This window comes from Dryas octopetala, chromosome 1 (assembly GCF_963921425.1).
Source record: "Dryas octopetala chromosome 1, drDryOcto1.1, whole genome shotgun sequence".
Lineage (NCBI taxonomy): Eukaryota > Viridiplantae > Streptophyta > Magnoliopsida > Rosales > Rosaceae > Dryas > Dryas octopetala.
The window spans coordinates 14,146,901-14,167,092 of record NC_141366.1 but is presented as its reverse complement, the minus strand read 5'-3'; the positions used below and the strand labels follow the sequence as shown (position 1 = coordinate 14,167,092).

General features: G+C 36.0%; 2 protein-coding genes across 2 annotated transcripts; one reads left to right on the top strand and one right to left on the bottom strand.

Annotated features, from left to right (window-relative positions):
• Positions 1-8,322: 8,322 nt before the first annotated feature.
• Positions 8,323-9,224, top strand: CRR41 (potassium/sodium hyperpolarization-activated cyclic nucleotide-gated channel protein). The gene has a single exon (XM_086246500.1). The coding sequence runs from the start codon at positions 8,382-8,384 to the stop codon at positions 9,030-9,032; it is 651 nt and encodes a 216-aa protein (XP_086102626.1). The 5' UTR covers positions 8,323-8,381; the 3' UTR covers positions 9,033-9,224.
• Positions 9,225-9,628: 404 nt separating this feature from the next.
• LOC147298212 (Tetratricopeptide repeat (TPR)-like superfamily protein) lies at positions 9,629-19,064 on the bottom strand. Its single transcript, XM_086246488.1, has 16 exons — positions 18,761-19,064; positions 18,402-18,455; positions 17,221-17,850; positions 16,008-16,187; positions 15,729-15,793; positions 13,639-13,746; positions 13,324-13,437; positions 12,565-12,660; positions 12,302-12,400; positions 11,883-12,002; positions 11,626-11,730; positions 11,070-11,234; positions 10,870-10,997; positions 10,589-10,667; positions 10,088-10,305; positions 9,629-9,954 (listed from the first exon to the last, which is right to left on the bottom strand). The coding sequence occupies exons 1-16, from the start codon at positions 18,993-18,995 to the stop codon at positions 9,792-9,794; spliced, it is 2,559 nt and encodes an 852-aa protein (XP_086102614.1). The 5' UTR covers positions 18,996-19,064; the 3' UTR covers positions 9,629-9,791.
• Between the last annotated feature and the right edge of the window lie 1,128 nt (positions 19,065-20,192).

Sequence of the window (20,192 nt, the reverse complement as noted above, 5' to 3'; positions counted from 1 at the left end):
ATGAACGATGTCATATTTGTTGGGGTTCATATCAAATAATTCACTTGGACTGTAATGATGGCTCATAGCTTCATTAAAGATATAAAACCAAGAATAAAGAGATGGGAAGCCACGGGGTTACAAAGCAGCCACAAACGAGTGTCTTAATTTCAAGGTATTGGACAAGCTAAAAACTTAACCAAAACCACTTAACATACAAATTTAACTTGCATGTAACTTTTTAGAAGACACAATAAATTAAAAACTGAAACTAACATAATACCCACCCAAAATAAAAACAGAAACTAACACAAGTTTAATCCACTCAAAATTAAAAACTGAAACTAACACAAGCTCAACCTAACCAAAATAAAAATTGAAACTAACACAAGTCCAAGCCACTCAAAATTAAAAACTCAAACTACCCAAAACTGGTTCAGCAAGCGCCAAACTGAAACTACGTCGGAAAACTAAAACTGAAATTGAAACTGCGACTGCAGACATACTTTCACTACACTTTAGACAAATATAAGTTTTATATACCAAAGAAACTAAAATAATTTGAGAGAAAAAAATTCAAAACGAACAAAACTAAAAAAACGAACTGAAACTAAACTAAATAAGTTAAGTGACCTAGAGTTTACAAATGTTACCTTATTGTTACATTTTAACAATAGGTGTACTAGACGTTAAGTAGGATGCTTGTCCTACGTACGCTAATTTATTCTTTTTTTAATCCATCGTTTCTTCAAGGAAAAGGTAGCTAGGGTTTCAACTATGCTTCTTCTTTAAAAAGCGTGTGCCCCACACTACCTTTCACTGGCTCACAACGCTAAACGAGATTGTGCGAAGCAAATCTGCGCCTGAAAGGTTTGAGCTTTGTCCTCTGATTTTTTTTATGCCCATGCATATAATGTATGAATAAAACTAGTGGTTTCCTTTCTTCAGTTTTATTATTGATTCCAGACTGCAATTCATTTTTAATAGCTTTCATATATCACTTCGGACTGCAGTGTTTTATGTAGTATTGGCCGGTTTAAGTTAGTGAAGAGATACATATCTGCAATGTTAGGTAAAAATCTTCTTAGAAATGTTGTTGGCAATATAGAAAGCCAATCAAAATAATGAGGAACTGAAACAGCTGTCACATATTTAGTTTTTGGCATCAAATTAGGCAAATTTTGTTCTACCCCTAGCATTTCCCTAAGCTTTTTCATATTGTCCTTATTTAATTAATTATGATTTATATTATTATTAGCACGATCAAATTATTTTAAGAATAATCACAAAAGCTTTGGACTAATTGTTGATGCAAATTTCCGTAAGAAAGTTACAACAACTTAGGGGTAGTGACCTGGCTGATCCAAAGTCCTGCTGGATGATGATGATGTGATCTTCCTGTAGACAAACACAGGATCAAAGGAGATGGACCGGTGTGGTACCAGCCAAACACGCTCCGATGATGAAGTCAGTGATGTGTGTTTGATGGTGTTTGAATGGAAGTGAGGAAGAACATGTGATGAACTTGGGAGAATGGAAAGAACAAGGCAAATGTTCTGGGTTTATTCTCAGCAAGTCCAAGTGTGTTTTTGGTAAGCCAAAGTTTGTGCAAGTGTTTGCTTTGTGATGGCTGGATGGGTGGGGCTTTTTGCTTTGTGCATATAAGTTGGTTTATATAGACAAGGGAAGGTGTGGAGAGTAAGTTACCTGCATGTGATTGAGTGGCTGAGAGAGATCCACGCGTTCGGTCATAACTAGTAGCATGCACAGCTACTCACCTCCTTTGCATTCAATGCTGCATTGAATGCAAGGATGGAAGATCAGGTGGAATGCCCCAATAGTCATGGCTGTGAGTTGGAATGTCTTATCTGTCAGAGAGTCACGTCAGGTGCACTTGAGTATGGCGGTTCGTCCCAACGTGATCTTCTTTAGGATGGCGGTGGGAGGCCGAGCCGATCCGAACACATGTCCTCACGTGTAGACGTGAAACCCATGTGTGATCGGATCGGATTTAGACAAGTCGGCCAAGCCGATTAGATAGGTAGTGCAGTGATCCTCTCAAGTGAAATCCGGCCGCAACTAGGTTCTGAGATGACGATCACCAAAGCCGAGCCGATCCGAACTGGGAATGGAATGGACTGAGTTGATGTGGTGATGTGGAGATCCACGTCTGATCGTGATCGGTCATTGGTCCGGGCCGAGCCGAACCAATGGTTGAGATGATCAGGTGGTGACAAGATTGTCGAAGCACGTCTGATCGTGATCGGCCATTGGTCCGGGCCGAGCCGAACCAATGGTTGAGATGATCAGGTGGTGACAAGATTGTCGAAGCACGTCTGATCGTGATCGGTCATTGGTTTGGGCCGAGCCGAACCAATGGTTGAGATGATCAGGTGGTGACAAGATTGTCGAAGCACGTCTGATCGTGATCGGTCATTGGGCCGGGCCGAGCCGAACCAATGGTTGAGATGATCAGGTGGTGACAAGATTGTCGAAGCACGTCTGATCGTGATCGGTCATTGGTCCGAGCCGAGCCGAACCAATGGTTGAGATGATCAGGTGGTGACAAGATTGTCGAAGCACGTCTGATCGTGATCGGTCATTGGGCCGGGCCGAGCCGAACCAATGGTTGAGATGATCAGGTGCTGACAAGATTGTCGAAGCACGTCTGATCGTGATCGGTCATTGGTCCGAGCCGAGCCGAACCAATGGTTGAGATGATCAGGTGGTGACAAGATTGTCGAAGCACGTCTGATCGTGATCGGTCATTGGTCCGGGCCGAGCCGAACCAATGGTTGAGATGATCAGGTGGTGACAAGATTGTCGAAGCACGTCTGATCGTGATCGGTCATTGGGCCGGGCCGAGCCGAACCAATGGTTGAGATGATCGGGTGCTGACAAGATTGTCGAAACACGTCTGATCGTGATCGGGCATTGGGCCGGGCCGAGCCGAACCAATGGTTGAGATGTGACTGGAGAAAGATGATCTCCAGATCTGAGCCGAACTGATGGTGTTCGAAAAAGATAATCTCTCGAATTCCTGGTGGATCTCAATGTCGGTTCGGATCGGACATGGGTAACCCGGAGGTAAGAGCCGATCTCAGATGTACATGTTGTTGGCATTTGCTGAGCTAAGATGATGACACAGATGGCTGGGTCTGACCAAGTTGACCATCAAAGAGTCTGAGCAAAAATGGGACCTGGTGTGCCACGTGTTGGTCTGTGTTTGGCCATTGAATCCATGTGGATTTATCCACAAACACTAATTATTTTACGTAAAAAGTTGTCTTTTGGAAGAAAACAACTAGGGGACCAGTGGGGGTTTTTTTTTTTTTGGTCGAAAGTGGAGGTTTGTTTGTTCAATGAAATTAATGTCTAATTGGCCTCTGTTCTATACATTTTCGAAACATGTATGAAACATGGTCGCAGTTAAGTCATATTAAATATAACTTTTACTGCAATATGTATGACCCAAATCTTGTATAGTTTTAGGAGGGTTGAGGGGACGACAACTTGAATATAATACCATAAAAGTAAGAATTTTGTCACTGTCTTTTACTCTTTTTGTTTTTTGGTTTTTGTTTTTTGTTTTTCGAATGCCATTTTGAATAGCCCTTCACAAAAACTAAAAGAAAAAAATCATATGAAAGTATATATTTTAAAAAGAAATAGAAGAACACATATGCACTGAACGTACTGTTTGAATTCTAGAAACCTAAGCCTTTGTTATAACGCCAACACATTACCCCCTCTTTTGATAAAGTGCATGTAAACTGAAGCTCTCTCTCTCTCTCTCTCTCTCTCTCTCTCTCTCTCTCTCAAATTCTGGAAGTGCACTTGGAAACCTAAATACTAACACAAGCACTTGGGAAAAAATAATGAAAGTGGCAATAACTTTTGTTATAGTAGTTGTAACAGCAACAGTATTGTGGCCTACGCAAGAAGCTAAACTTTATATAGTAGGAGGCCATGACTTTGGTTGGACTATACCTCCCGATGCTTCCTTTTCACCAAATATTTATTCTGGCTGGGCTTCACAGTTTCAATTTCTAATTGGTGACGTATTAGGTAAATTTTTTTATTATGATACATTGAATTTGTTATACCACGTGACGGTGTATCGGTTACACATAATAATTTCTCAAAGTGGAAAAATTAGGAGATTAAGGCTCTTTTCATTTTATCTTTTATTTTTTTAAAGGGTAAATTTTGGTTTAAAAATATAAAAAATAAGGGGATAGTAAATGGAGATACAATTAGACACACCCAAGAAATAAATTCCCCTCCACGTGCATGGCATGCCATCTTTTAGTCTACCAATCTATAGACAGAGTTTTTTTTTTATTTAATCTAGACAGAGTTATTTATTTGTCTTTGGTTGAAAAAATTTTAAAGTACAAAGGCGAGATCAACAAAATTTAAACTATAAAGACAGTGAAAATGGTCAAATTATAAGGACTAAAATTACAATTTGACCATTAATAATTTAATATTTCATATCTTTTTTCAAGCTAAATATCTTATAGATTTGCTATTTTGCAATTTAGCTATTGCACATCCCATTGAGTTTTAGCTAAATAATTTGTTCAATGATTTATTTATTTATTTATTTATATTTTTTTTGCAGTTTTCGACGACAAAGGTAAAAATAAAATGACTAATGTTGCTAAAGTCAATAAGGAAGATTTCGAACGTTGTAATGTCACAAATGCTGAACATGTGTGGTTTGGACGACATATATGTATCAACTCAAGCAACCCGGAATGCATTACTTTGTTAGCGCTTTCGAACAGTTTTGCATTAAAGGTCAAAAATTAGCTGTTTGTGTCAAAAATCGTCTCTAATTTGTCTACATTGAATTCTACTTACAGCTGCCACGTACTGTTGAAGCTTCTTCTAATCACACCAAAAGTCTTAGAGAGCATTTTAATAATAAAGTGTATTTTAATAATAACACCTAGGGTATTTAAGGTATTATTATTAAAATACAATAATAGTCTATTTTATATATAGTAGCTAGTCTATTTTATTATAGTAGTCTTGACTCTTGCTTAATATTAAGAATATTAATAAAATAAATTTTTTCTATTTTTCTCCAATTTAATAGACAGGGTACGTATTTAGGGTTAATGTATCATGTTCATCACCATATATGTCCACTGATATACGGTCAGTGAGCATTAATTTATCTCCACACCTAGCAAAGGTTAGAGCTAGCTGAGTTCCAATTGAATCTTTCCCTTTCCTTTTGACCTCCTTTGTACCAAACAAAAACTTCAAGATCAATTAGTGATATTTTGGGTGTTCATCATCTAAGTACGTTAATGAATAAATTTAGTCTTGATTATTCACATACATTTAGTCTTGTGGCTAAGCCTGGAACAATCAGATCGACTTCTACTTATCCTAGCTAGCTATGTTGTACGTTTATTATATATAACTAAGAATTCTTCAATAGATGTGAATAATATATGCATCCTTGCATAGTTGCATGTACGAGCTTATGAATAAAGGAGTTTACTTTTCAAATTTAGATTCTTTATTGTTCTTACATATTCTCGTTTATTTCAATCTTAATTGTATAATATAGATTCCATTATTAAAAATATAATATATAGATGTTACCATACTTATCCCAAAAAGTATTACATGTGAATCCATTTCATCTTTTACTTCCCACATTTAAATAATAAAAATCAAGTAAAAATAAGTAGAGGATCCAAATTCTTAATTTTCTCCAATTTGTCTCTCTTTTCAATGATGTGATTAGTGGATTAAATAATGATTAAGAATGTACATAGAGGTTCTAAGAGCATCTCTAATAGACTCTTAAAATACAGAATTCTTCATTTTTTTGAAGAGAGAGAACATTATTTTGGGCTCCAAGAGATTTTTCAAAATAAATTTTCAACTTAAAACCCAATTTTTCTCTCTTCAAATCTAGGATCATCTCTCCTCTCTTCAAATATTAATGACATTAAATTTTCTTTATAATTCATATAAAATTTTCATTCCCTCTCCTATAATAATAAATTTTAAGTTGAATGATCGAATTAAACTTTCTTTCTTTTTTTTTGAATAATTTAATTTCGAAAAAATAATTAGTGCATAGAAAAAATACAAATAATTAAAGTTAGAAGAGTTTTTGGAGAACAAAAAATTCAAGTAGCAAATTTTACTCTTCAAATTGCCACATAAGTCAGCAAATTACAATTTAAAGAGTGAATTTGCTAGAGTATATATGTTGGAAATGCTCTAACAAGTCAAAATCTAAGTATTTTCCCTTTAATAGGCTTGGGAAACAAAAGAGTTGGACTAGTCAAAAAGACATGGAAAAACAAAACGTCAAAAGACGTACAGAAATCTAAAGTAATCCATAATGAATTTTACAACCAAAGAGAGGGCACCACAACAAGACAAACAAGTAGTCTTTGCCTTCACTTTAGATTTTAAATGTAGTGGAGTCTTTCCCTTTACCATTTGGTTTAAGCAGTCCAACCCTTTCAGGGTTTGAAATACTTAATGGATATATTCATTTTTTGATCCATCTTTGCATCCATTAATTGTCTCTGACAGTGAAGATGGATGCAAAGATGGATCAAAAAATGAATATCTCTGAAAGATGGATCATACAGCTAGCACACTTAATGGATATATTCATTTTTTGATCCATCTTTGCATCCATCTTTCGTAATCGGGCAAGCATTACAAGGAGTCAGCAATGTGATGAGCGATGGCACCAAGGTAGTGACCGAGATTGTATCGAATCACGACTCAATCCACATGTGCCTCTTCCTCATAACCCAGAACATCCGTGATGACAAAGATATGGTTGTTGGGTTCGACACAGAATGGTCCTTGGTAGACATGGATGGCGAAGTTGAAGCTCGGATAGTTCTCATAAAACTCTTCTCTTGTATTGGCTGTGTCCTTATAAGATTAGACCCCAACCCCATGTCAGGGGGGCCTCCTCTTTCTCCATCCCTCAAACTTTTTTTTATGATGAAGGACATCATCTTTGTTGGGGTTCAGATGAAACATGATCTTATGAAGCTCAAAGAGAATTACGGAATCCAAGTTAGGAACGTGGTGGAGCTGAGTGAGTTGGCAGCCAATGTTCTTGGGCAGCCTCAGCTTGTTGCTTATGGACCAAGGGACCTGGCACGTCAAGTTTTGGGACTTGGGCTTGATCCGAGGCCTATGGCTGTCATATGGTTTGATTGGGCTGCAAAATCTCTTAATCCTCAACAGATTGAATGTGCAACTGTCGATGCCTATGTTACTTACAAAACTGGGAAGAAGCTGCTGGGCAGCTAGGGTTCAGCTCCTTCAGTTGATGCTTTTTCTGAAATCTCTGTGTTAAACTACTTTTAAGTAACAATAAATGTTTTCTCATGTCTTGTTTCGTTTGGTTTTCTGTTCCACTTTTAGCTTGGGCTTTGCTTGTTTGTGTCCCTGCTCTTTGGGCTGTATAAGTATTAATGTTAAGCCCCGTTTGTTTCGCAAGAAATAAGATTTAGAATTGTAAATTATTATGTAATTATACATGCTTTTTTGTACTATACTGTGTATCACCTTTGTCTTTTTTTTTTTTTTTTTCTTTTTTGTAATTTTTATTGAATTTTGAATTTTATTTTAATTTTTAAAAATATCAAAGTTTTAAGGCTTATTATTTGGTTTGCCTATTTCGAATTCTCACCTCATTCGTTTGTTTTTATCTCACGTTACCCCTTAATGTTATATTTTGTGTCCCACTAATTCGGTTCTGTCAAATTCATCAATATTAACCATTAGAAGAGGACAAAGTGGAACACATAAATTAATTTCAAGAAATAATGTGATATAAAATAAATCTTAGGGAGTGAAGTTAGATTAGAATTTACTTTTCAGGAAGTGAAATAGTAAATAAACCTTTTTTTATGGGTGGTAATTGAGGACCCATAGTAGGTGCATGATAAATGTACAAAATAACTTTTGTTTTTTTGGTCTAACAATTTTGTTTTTTTATTCATGCTTCCTTCATTGCTCACTTGGTAATCAGCCTGGCTAGTGGCTACCATTCTTTTCTCTCTCTCCTCTCTTCTACTCTTCTAGTTTTCTTAATCCAGCAAGGTTTTAATACACAAAATTGGAATAATGAAAAATAAAAATATTTCATAATTGATTTTTTGCTTATATCTTTTCAATATAAATTCTCAACAGTAAACTCGCTTAACTATTAACTCAAAATAAGTCATTTTAAACGTAAGAGGATCCTATTAGGATTAAATTGGGTGACTGCAGTGAATGCAAAACACCTGATCACTTCATACAAACTGTTCCAAATACAAAATGACAGCCTAATAGGGACAAATAGGCTTATCCTCGTTCTATGAGTTTGGTTCCACCTCCGAAGTCCAGTCATGGCTTCCATATTCCCACAGTTCCTCTCACATCATAACCCTCACCCACTAAACCATCTCCTCCCATGTCAAACCACCACAAACCCACGACAGTTTTCCATCCACAAACCACCTAAAAAACACTTCCCCATCACCACATGCACTAGTTCAGACTCTACTCAACCTGACTTCCCAAGCCCAAACTCTGAAACCACCACCAGTGCAGAGACTTTCCCTATCGAAAAACGAAGGAAATCCGAAATCACCCGGGATAGGAAGTCGAAAACCGGCCTTGTAAAGCCCGAGCCACGCAACTTTGAGATTGGCTGGAAGAGGACCAAAGAGATTCAGCTAGAAAAGCCAAAAGGGTATGTCATAGCTGACTTCTTGGAGAAGTTGGAGGACTTAATGGGAAGAGAATTTGGTTCCATGGAATTGCTGTTAAAGGCTGCAGAGATTGTGGCTGAGAGGGCAAGAGAGGAAGCTCAAGTGTTGAGAGATGAAGGTAAAGTGGAAGACAGAATGGTCACTGAATTGTTTAGGGTGTTGAGGTTGATGGACATGGACATGGTTATGGTCAAGGCTGCAGTGAAGGAAGAGACTCTGAGTGAGAGGCTTGAGCAGGCTAAGGCAAGGTGCAGGCAAGCTATACTTGTTGCTCTGTCTTTTTGAAAGCTAATGTAGCAATGTAACAATGGAGGATCTATTTTCTTATTCACAATTTTTTGGTTCAAAGGGGTGAGCTCTGAAAAGGATAAATGCTTTGAATTGTACATTTGAGTTTTGGCAAATGGGTTTCTTCTAATTTGTCTGCAATTCGGAAAAATGAAAATATATTCACTAATTTGTGATGTTTGATCTGTTGCCCGTCGAGCTTAAGTTAAGTGGCATGAGATGGACAGAGTAGAAATTCTAGGTTTAAATCTTCTTTCAAATAAAATAATCTGCACTGCTCATGTTATAGAAACAGACACCAACAAAGCAAACACATTTCTCACTGCAAATGAGAGGTTGGGCCGTAAGGATGCAAAACATAATGCTTCAGCATGGTCCTCGTGGTCATGCATTAGACACTCTTTAAAGAAGGAAACCCTGGACATGTCGTAAAGCCCCGGAAGCCAACCATCTATGCCTGTTCAAGGAAGCACAGAGATATTGTAACCAGCATCTCGCAGACTGGTGCGGGAGCAACCTTCCTTAGCTTGCAGTTTAGGTTTGCTGCTTGTATCCACCGAAACAAAATTGGGAAAAACAAACAAAAAGAAAAATTTGCATACAAGTGAATTGAATATATAGAATTAACATTCCATACAAGTTGGACATATGGGACTACTACCGTTACAGGGTGACATATTTCTCAAAGGGGTAAACAAAGGTTCCATCTGTAATTCATTATACTAATTTGAGGGTTGCTCTAAGTAAGTCGTTTTATTACTTTTTCTTCTTCTTCTTCTTCTTCTTCTTCTTTTCCTCCGAGTAAGTCATTTTACATGCTTGGATGATATAGCGAACATGGGGATCATCTGTCGGAATTTCACTAAGCAAACGGCGAGCAGCCTGATGGTCCCCTGCAGCCAAAAGGGCCTGATACATCCTGCAAGCATTCCAAGATTGAAAACCAAAGGTTAACAAAATCATTTCTGATCCTTGGTAAACAAGGTTTTCAAGCAAGAGCTAAACAAAAGAGAAAAAGAAAAAACATTTCCACAAGCAGCAGCATTATTCACCTTAGGTAACTCAAGGTGTTGTAAGGTAGGCCAGCAGCTTCATACTCTTTCCAAATTAATAAGCTACTTTGCAGATCTTTGGCATTAACACAAGCGTGGAGCAGAAAATCAAGACATTTTCGTGAAGGGGTGAGGCCAAGCTCATTTTTTATAGCATGAAGCAAGTCCAGGCCCAACTGCAAATATGTAGAGTCTAATTCTGCGACTAGGCAAAAGACCTACAGATTTGTGACAGCAAAGCCACAGTGGGTTTTGTTAGTTTGGAACATACTGCAAGGGGTATCTTGTATCAGACTTGAAAACAGATGTGATATACAAATTAAAACAATCAGTATGGGAAAAGGAAAGCCTGCAAAATTACCAAAAGAAGACCAAAAAAAAAAAAAGGAAAGATATTCATAGATCCAAAATGGAAATAGATATAATTTAACCAAATACAATGGAATGCTGCTTCGGAAATAAGATGTTCTTTCACAAGTCAAATGCAAGAGAAGAATAAACCTGATCAAAAATTACTTCTAGAGCCAATTCGTCAGTACAGAATTTATCCCTGAGTTGCTTGAGTAAGTTGACGGCAGGTCTAAATCAATAATAGAAAGAGACATAAGCAACTACGTGTTATTAAAAATAATCAAACAGATGAAAATTATAAAAGTCGGAGCATCCAACCAAAACCAATTGGTAACAGGTGGAAAGGTCTAAGATTTAATATATTGACAGGCAAAGCTTAGAATAACTGATGTGGGATTTATATTCTCAAACTAACTGTTGTAGGAACAGACCTTAAATGCTTGTATCGAAGACAATGTAAGATAGTTCTCAAGCAACCATCAACCCAATAGTCTGGATCATCTATTTCCTCAAGTAGAGGGAGTACTCTGCTTAATTCTTCATCAGATTGAAGGTGCTCCTAAGAGATGATCAAAAAAATGTTAGATGTTTTTACAAGGCCAAGAATTCAAGCATTAATTTAAGAACTCACAATAAGACTTATAACAGCTTTCGGCTCCAAACTGCATTCAGCTTGCTTCATCTTCTCATATATATTAAAGGCATCGAGAAATTGCCCATGTGACGCAAGGGCTTGGACAAGCACGCTTTTAATTTCATTCAAGTTCTTAGTTGGAATCCTTTTATCTAAGAGTACCTACGATAAAAAAAATATCAGAAAGATCACCAGAAACAATATGTATTTATAGAACAGCATACACTTTTGCAAACTTGAATATATCCAACGACAGTTTCAGAAATTATTACAAAATAAGAAACGTAAAGCTTCTACTGTAGACTTGTTGAGTCATAGTTCTGGTAGGCTAAATACAATTGAAAAGTTAAAAACAATTAAGTAGTAAGGAGAATGATAACCTAGAGGCATAAAAACAAACTGACGTAGCAAAGTCATATTCACTGATAACCTAGAACATAAGTTCTTCAATCATATGCTGTTATTGTTGAAAGGTCCAAAACTAAATTACAGATTACAGAAAGTATTGTCTACTCTGGCCTTGGTACAGCCAAGTTGCTGCACGCACAAATACCTGTTTTGCCTTTTCAAACTGTCCACAAGTTGCATATCCATTTATAAGTGCCATGAAAACTTGCTTGGTAACTTGAGTTCCAGAACACTTCAGTTCTTCATAATACTACAAGCAGATATCCAGATCAGCATCATTTAAATCACACTCATAAAATATTAGTGAATTGTGTGGAAACCAAAAAACATCTAGATTGAACTTTGTATAATATGACGACAGACAGACACGGAACTTTGGCTGGAACATAAATTTCAGGTTACCTTGTTAATATCCTCCTCCGAGTCGCACTGGCTTATTAGATAGCTGAAAGTATGGGAATCTGGTTTTACATCTGCTTCTTTCATTTGTCTGAGAACTCTCAACCCACCATAAATGTTCCTCTGCAAAGCATTCAGGATAAAAAGTGTCAACCAAAAAATTCATGGATAACTAGAAACAGAACCCACCATTAATGAAAGCTTAAACAATCATTAATTCGTTCGTTATCCAAAACTATAAGCAAGAAGAAAATCATAATAAGATGCAAAAGAAGACAATATATGAACGTAAGAAGCATATTTAGTTTGATAATTTGAAGATAGCAAGGATATATATAAAGCTGGAAGAAAGCAAGAACACATAAAGTATGTGCACCAAGTAAAAGAACATAAAAACAATCTCATACAACCAAGAACAATACCTCTCGGAAATATCCCGCCATTATAGCATTGTACATGCTAGTTGTGGGATTCACGTTCATTTTCTCCAAATCACTCAGCATGCTATATGCACCCTCATACTGCAATGGACACAGAATATAATATTGTGGTATGGTTCAAGTTCAACTTCCATATTACAAGATTGTCAAAATATAAATATTTGGTAGAGAGCAACAGAAAAGGAAAACTTAGACATGCATGTATGCACAGATGAAAACCATGGAGGAACCAAGTAAAAACTTACATCTTTCATTTTCACACACAAACTTATCATAATCCTGAAAGTTTCTTTATTTGGATTTAATTTGTGACGGCAAATCAGTGAATAGATTTGGCGAACCTGGTAAGATGGGGAAAAGATATCAGAACAATGATATATGGTTGATAAAATAGAAGTTCCTAACTTTGAGGATTAATAATGCAAAAATCAATAGCATGCACAAAAATGCATAAAAGATGATTAAAATTTCAGTCAGGACTCGACCTGGAAATACTACAAACAATAGCCAACCACCAAAGACAGCCAGAAACAAACAGTGGGACAACAAAAGCATCATAAATGGGAAATCTTCAGTTCTGATGGTTATGAATCATTGCCATTCCGATTCTCACCAGAAAAGAAAAGAAAAAAAAAAAAAAAAAAAAAAAAAAAAAAAAAAAAAAACATTGCCATTATCTTCTCAATCTTGTTGTGCTCTTTTTTGGGGACATACGCATATTTGATGTACCATGCTTCTTTTGTTATAATCAAAATTTTCATTTGGAGATTGTCTATATTGTGAGTTAAACATATGTCAATGTCATGACTTTAACAAATATTCAGTCAACCACTTTCATACTGGACTCTCCTCTGTACATGATGTCAAAACTTCTTCAAATATCACCTGGCTGGGCTCTCTCCCTTCTAACTATGTAAATTTCTAACATCTTTTGCCCACCATAATCATAGGCAGCACTCACCTTATATAAGTGGAGAAAAAAAATATAGAATAACGCAGCATACCAGATTAAAATCACAGCTCTCATCACTAGCATGTAAAATGGAGTGTAGTGCCTCCATCGGCAAGGTCAAACCCAGTTTACACATCTCGTCAACTATTTCAAGAGCCACATGCACCTATATTGACATAAACGGACAAATAACCAATGTTAAAGCAATCTTCAAACAAAGGAATGATTTTAAGAAACAGAACAGACAACTTATTGACATAAACTAGAAATCAAAGAGATTTTATCTGCAACATATACAAAATCTAGAAGGAGCAAGTTTGGAACTCAATTTATTGTTCTATCTTTGTAGTCAACAGATCAACCATACCTTAAGTGAATCACAACAGTGCATGATAAGCTTCGCATAAGATGCAGATGAAAGCTTCACCTCCAGTTTCTTGTGCAAGTTTTTAAATTTTGAAATGACATCTTCAACCTTCAACACGCAATAATAATAGTGTAAACATACCACTCTAATGAGAAACATCAAGCAATGAATAAAACAACATTTGTGAATTAACCGATCACACAAAAAAAGGCATCTAATCACTCAATACTTTTCAATTACATTAAAGTTCCTTATGCAGTTATTAACAGACAAGATAGAAACTGATTGCATGTAATTATCATCCAAGAATCAGTATTCCAAAATAGAGTTCACATTCAAGCAATAGCCCTTGATTAATTAGAAAAATAATATCCTTTTCAGCAACCAGAGACTAGATCTACAAGAGCCACAAGTTCAAGGACGACATTTTGATCTAGAAACAAATTTCAGTGGTAGTTTGTTGAGTCTTGAATATTTATTGTACATTATATTTGGCATTCTTTTTCAAGTTTGTTAAGACTTAAGAATTTTGGTAATCTCTTTCGTTGTTGGGCCTGGGTCATAATTGAGAGCCTGGTAACAAAAAATTATGTGGGCATTTTCTTTAGCGGTCCTTTTCCAAAGTCCTATTACAATAATGGTAACTTCAAGTGTCCATAAAATGCCTTCAAAGGTCCTATTACTAGAAGTTGATACATAGAACAATGAGTCTTGGATATTGAAGGCATGGTTGCCTATTGTGTCTTTCTCTCCATTTTTCTTTTACTGTAAACTGTTCAAACATTACTGTTCATTGCAGAGAGCAAATCAAGTTTCTTTAATATCTTACCTTACCTCTTTCCAGATCCAATCATTTCCCCTTGCTTACCCAATCAAAACCTAAACTCAAACCTTTATCCCCCTAAAAGCTCTTCAAAACAGCTACAAAACCTCAAGCTAGCTCCCAGCCTACCATCCGAATTTCAAGCAACCAGTTTTCTGATTTTAGAATCCACTTTGCAGAACTTAATCTTTTACCCTATTTGTCTGTTACCCTATATTTTCTTAATCTTTTAAACCATAACTTAATCTACAGAACTTAAACCTCCTTTACAATCATAATCCTTCAAATCATAAGTTTTTAAACCCTACAGCCCACCACCATATGCGATGGTAATTTGTAGGTAGGTTTCTAAATCTGTCCTGCCTACGACACACCAACTCTAGCAGGGGCTGCCTTCGTTTTTAAGTAAGAAACGAAACAATCTTATTTGTCATTAATTAAAAATAGTATAGTAGCTGTGGACAAGTAGTTCACTGAAAGTACAAAACATACTTACTCAGTACTAACATAGTATATACATAACACAAGGATACACCATCTCAAGAAACTGCAGCCCCCAATCTGCATAAATGAGGAAGAATGGTATTTCTCTAGATTCTTTAGAAACCAAAGCCCACACATGCATTCTAACCCACAAGAAACCTACCCCCCTCTTCACCCAAAAAAAAAAGGCCATTAAACAGAAACTCCATAACACTTTCACCTGTTCCCCTCCACCAAAAGCACAATATCCCCCGTTGAATAAAGATGCACATGAAGTTAGAATCACCCAACTCAATCTTGACACCCCAAACAACTTTTTCCATAATCTGAGTGCAACTGAACAATGAAGAAATAAACTATCAAAACTCTTATCTGCCCTACAAGGGGCTATCTAAAAACTACTGAGTTCTTACATAAATTATTGATTAAGTTTCTACAATTATGAGTTTATTTTTTAATTTTTTTTTTTTTTTCAATTCTGTATGGAATACAAAACCACCAATGTCTATAGATAAAATTAAACCCAACCTATAGCCGGCAGTGGTCTATTAAGCAACTCCTAGCTACACTTAAGAAAACCAGTCCTCAACTCCTTCTCCTTTGCCGTTGAAAGCGTTGCTACAATTACAAACCAAAATCTAATGCAAAGAAAAAAAATTAAGTGCCAAATTTTTTATAAAAGAAAAAAAAAATGCACAGAGCTTTTACAGAGAAGCAAAGTTCTTGAGAAGCAGAAGTGCCTACTCGAGGAAATTACCAGCAGCATTCATGAGAAGTTCCTCACCGCTAAATTTGGAATGCCAGCAACATAACTATAGATGAAGTTTGTAATATCCTCTGCTGCACAGTCTGCAATTTATCAAAATAATGACGTCTATAAGCATTTCCAGTGCACAAGTATTAAAGAACCAATGGAACACTCAATCCTTTTGTTTTATTTTTATTTTTTTTCCTTCCTAAAGTAAAATCAGTTACCACTTGTATTTTCATTATGAAAGGATTGAAATTGAAAAACAAATATCACTGTCCACCAGTCAGGAAAATATAATTATCATGAACATACCACATGCTTTAAATGTCAAAAGGAACTTCTCTGCAAAAGCCTCCAATAGTAGCCTTCCTAAGCATCTAAAAATGCAAGCCACATAATCCATTGATGAGAATTTTGTTATGTCCACAATGTTCAACAGCTGCAAAATCTCCTTCTTCCGGTCACTTTCACAGAGTGCTAACAAATAATTCTCTGCAACATGAGTACAATGTAGTAAGGTTTCCAGTGATGTCAAATGCAAGAGCTGTGTCTTTGTCAAAAAACACCCTGAAGGGCAGAAAAGGCCAGTATCCATTTTCACAACATCCTAATTATTATATGCACTAAATATCCATGGTGGACACATTTGATAAGCTAAATGCCAGACATCACTCAAGAAAATAACATTAATTGCAACCATGTCATCCATAGAGATTTTATCTGACTCCATATTGAGTTTGAAACTGGTATTGGCATATAGATATATATTTTTTTTTTGGGCATATAGATTGTTTCTTTTTTGCAATTAATCAATCCAAAAACTAATAAAGTCATTCACATGAATTAAAAACTCTTCACATCGTTTGAGTTTTAAAGAATATTATATTTGAGATTTTGAGATCATTTTACATTCTCTTTAATCAGTAAGCACCTCCACATGCTAGAATTTGTCCAAAAGTAAGTACTAAAAAATTACGATAGAGATATGTGTGCAGCTCAAATGAACGACAGTTTATGAGTTCTTAATGTAATTCCATAACTGGATGGAGTCTAACTACTTGTATAAGGCTTATATTAAATTGTTTTTAACTGTTTTGAACTGTTGAATGCAAGCACTTGAGAGTCACTCAAAAACTGTAGCTCATATATCCAGCCCTCTGAGAGATACATTAAAGATTGCCGGCACCATAGATCTCGACCACATAAATAACCATACTCCAACAATGCTGTTTGAAAAGAGAGACCCAATTTACCAGTTGTGACAACAAAGACGGTGAAAAGGAGAAATCTGAATCCCATACTTGTTTTGGTACAACCATCCATTTCTAATTAACCATAAAGCATCCTAGATGGCAAGTGAAGTCAAAGAGAACTGCAACAATACTTGACCAGTAATAATTATAATGTTTCACAAAAACTTCAGCTGTCTACATAATTATAATAAGCCTATCAAGTACAATACCTCAATTTTTAAACTTGAACCAAGTTAAACATAATAGATAGCCAGAAAAGTGGCAACACTTACCTTGTAAAATGGACTTGTTTCCTCCATCACCACTTACAATGTAATTACAGAGCTCTTGAATCTTTTCTTCATTATTGACTCTGATCCATAACAGCATCTCGTAGTATCCTAATTTTGAAACTAAACTAGGGTTTTCAGCTTTGATAATTCCACAGAAAAAGTGAAATTCTTCTACCATACCTATGTCAATTAGATATACAAGAAATTGACCATATGTTTCCTCTTCCAGCTGAAAACCCTGTTCCTTCATTGATTTAAAAATTTGAAAAGCCTTGTAAAAATGTTCTAATCCTTCCTCTTCGTCAACACTTCTCTTAGCCCTCTCTATACATATTTTTATCACCGCATTATATTCTTTCACACCACTTTCTCGTCCCAATTTATCAAACACACGAATAGTGGTTTCTGTCCCTATATGAGTGGCACACATGTTAACTAACCGATCAAAACGATCAACCTGAGTGCTTTTGAAAACCCACTTTTGCTTCCTTTCACGAGTTACTTCTTTGCGACGCGATGAGAACGTACTATTTGACACATCTGGAAACCATGGTAAGTCCAATACCTTTTCCAAAGTGTTTGTCCAATCTTCGGTTCCCTGGAGATCAGGAGAACTAGCTGAAGTATCACCTGAAAAAATGAAAGAACTCACAGCTACAGCGATCCATCCACAAGAAAATCAAACCGTTTAGGGAAAAAGGAAAATGGCCATGGCACGTAAGTTAATGTGCATTCTTCAGTATATGCGTTAAATGGTCAAGCTACTATAGAATATAGATTCGTTACTACAAGGTGACAGAACCTGTAGGAAATTATTAAATGCTAATCAATCAACGGGACGATACCTGACAAATTGAAATTTCCCTCTTTCCAATCAGAGTCCAAGTTCCCCGTGAACTTTATATGAAAATCATTGATCAGGAAATTTTTCTACTTTCTTATTATTTAAATGCAACTAAACGCATTGTATCAATACATAAATCAAAGTAATGACTTCTTAAAATTTCTCACTTTCTTAAAAGGGGAAACAAAACAACAGTACGAAATTTTTAAGCTCAGCAAGCTAAAGTAATATTGGGAATATGGTGATTCGCTATTATTTCCTATGTTTTCTTAGCAACCAAGACGAACATGAAATGCTTCACTATTTTGATTCTCACAATAAATTGTCAAACACGTACCACTGGTACGCAGTATCGATAATATGGTCCCGGGCAGTTCATTTGTCGAATCGTCTGCATGATTCAAATACGAAAGAGAAGAAAAAAAATCAGCAAATGCTAACATTACTAAGTTCTACTGAAACCACCCTCTTTGAATAGTGATAAAACAAAAGAAAAAAAATAATCTTTTTCTTTAATAAAAGAGAGAAGGGAAGACCCATCCTAACATGACCATTTAGTTGACTTTTGGGCAAGTTATTCATTGCCCACAAACTAAAACAACACAATATCAAAGACCCAGCATCAAATTTTCCCTCTCCTTTCATTTCCTTTTGCCACTCTTTTCTGAGAAACCAAACAAGGATTAAAAGTCGTACCGGAATCCGAGGTCGCGTCCAACTTCAAGCTGGGGAGCGTAAGAGGAGAAGCGGTGACAATGGAGGGCGGCCTCTTGGACTCAGACTTGGCTTTGGAGGGGTCGAGGGAGGAGACAAAGAGTTTGAGAGTTGTGTCGTCGGCGGGTGAGGTTAATCGTGTGGTGATGGAGGAGGCTCTGGATTTGGCGGCTGACCGAAAGATAGTTCTCAAGCTCTTAGCTTTGGAGGCTGCCATCTGATTACCGGTTTAGCCTTTCCGTGCATTTTCCTCTATCCTGCTTCTGCTGGTTTAATTACAGGGCTTTAAGTGCATGACACTCTATTTGCTCAACATACCCGCAAAAAACTTATTTCCCCGAACTTTCCATTTTTACCCTTACAAAAACAAGTAACAGCCTAGTCACCCAACCGGAGCATCCACACCCCTCCCCTCTTTAGAGGGAGAAAAATTTACATATACCGATATACCGATAACGATATACGTGTTTATCTTACTAATTACGTATTTACGTGTTAAATTATGTGATGTGATAAATAGAAAGAATAAATATATATTTATTCGTTACATGAAAGTTTTACTCATCTCTCTTTATACTTTTCTCTTATTGTCTCTCTTATTTTCTTTTTTCAACTTTTTGCTTAACTTAATTGCTTTAACAAGGTCGTTGGTAATTCAACTTCCGTCACGCTTAATAGTTTAGTTAAATAAGAAATTTTGCATATTCTGCAACTTTAAACTCCATTTTTTTTTTCTAAAAAATTGGTTTTCTTTACACTTTATTCACATAAACTTTAGGTTCGATCACTTTACCACCTAAAAAGATTTTGTAATTTATTATCTAAATTAAAAATTTGTTATAATGTACCATATCGAGCTCGTTATGTCTAAACTTCTATTAAAAATAAGGATGTTTTAGTTTTTTAAAATTTTCTATTGTTAGAAAAAAAAAAAAAAAAAAGTGCAAGGACAATGAGAGAGAGAAAGAAAGAGAGATGTTATAAAACTAAAAGAACAAAACAAAGTAACAAAAACATAACATGGCAGCAAAAATCACCAAACCTAAGGGGTGTCGACGACTTCGCGGGTCTCCAAATCCGGATCATAGGCCGAAGAAGTCGCCAGCACCCTTTGGGTTCAATGATTTTTGTAGCTATTTTCATAAATAGGGAGAGAGAAAGGGAGTTGCAGAAAAAGACTAAAATATCCCTTAAACGGGAGTCACATGCACGACATGTGGTTTTCTTTTAGTGGAAGTTAAGACGAGATGAGGGTCAGAAGGTATATTGCAACAAATTTTTAATTTAGGTGGTAAATTAATACAATTTTTATTTAGTAATGAAGTGAAATCGAGCTAAGTGTAAAAAAACTTAAAAATTTCTATCATTTTAAAGTTTTTTGATATTTTCAAACTTACTTTGTTACTCATCAAAA

Coding starts and splice junctions, on each gene's coding strand:
- CRR41 (XM_086246500.1), top strand. CDS start 8,382: ATGGCTTCCATATTCCCACAGTTCCTCTCACATCATAACCCTCACCCA.
- LOC147298212 (XM_086246488.1), bottom strand. CDS start 18,995: ATGGCAGCCTCCAAAGCTAAGAGCTTGAGAACTATCTTTCGGTCAGCC. Junction 11,731..11,882: donor CGGAGGAGGATATTAACAAG/GTAACCTGAAAT, acceptor ATCTGCTTGTAG/TATTATGAAGAACTGAAGTG. Junction 9,955..10,087: donor AACACCTTGAGTTACCTAAG/GTGAATAATGCT, acceptor GAATGCTTGCAG/GATGTATCAGGCCCTTTTGG.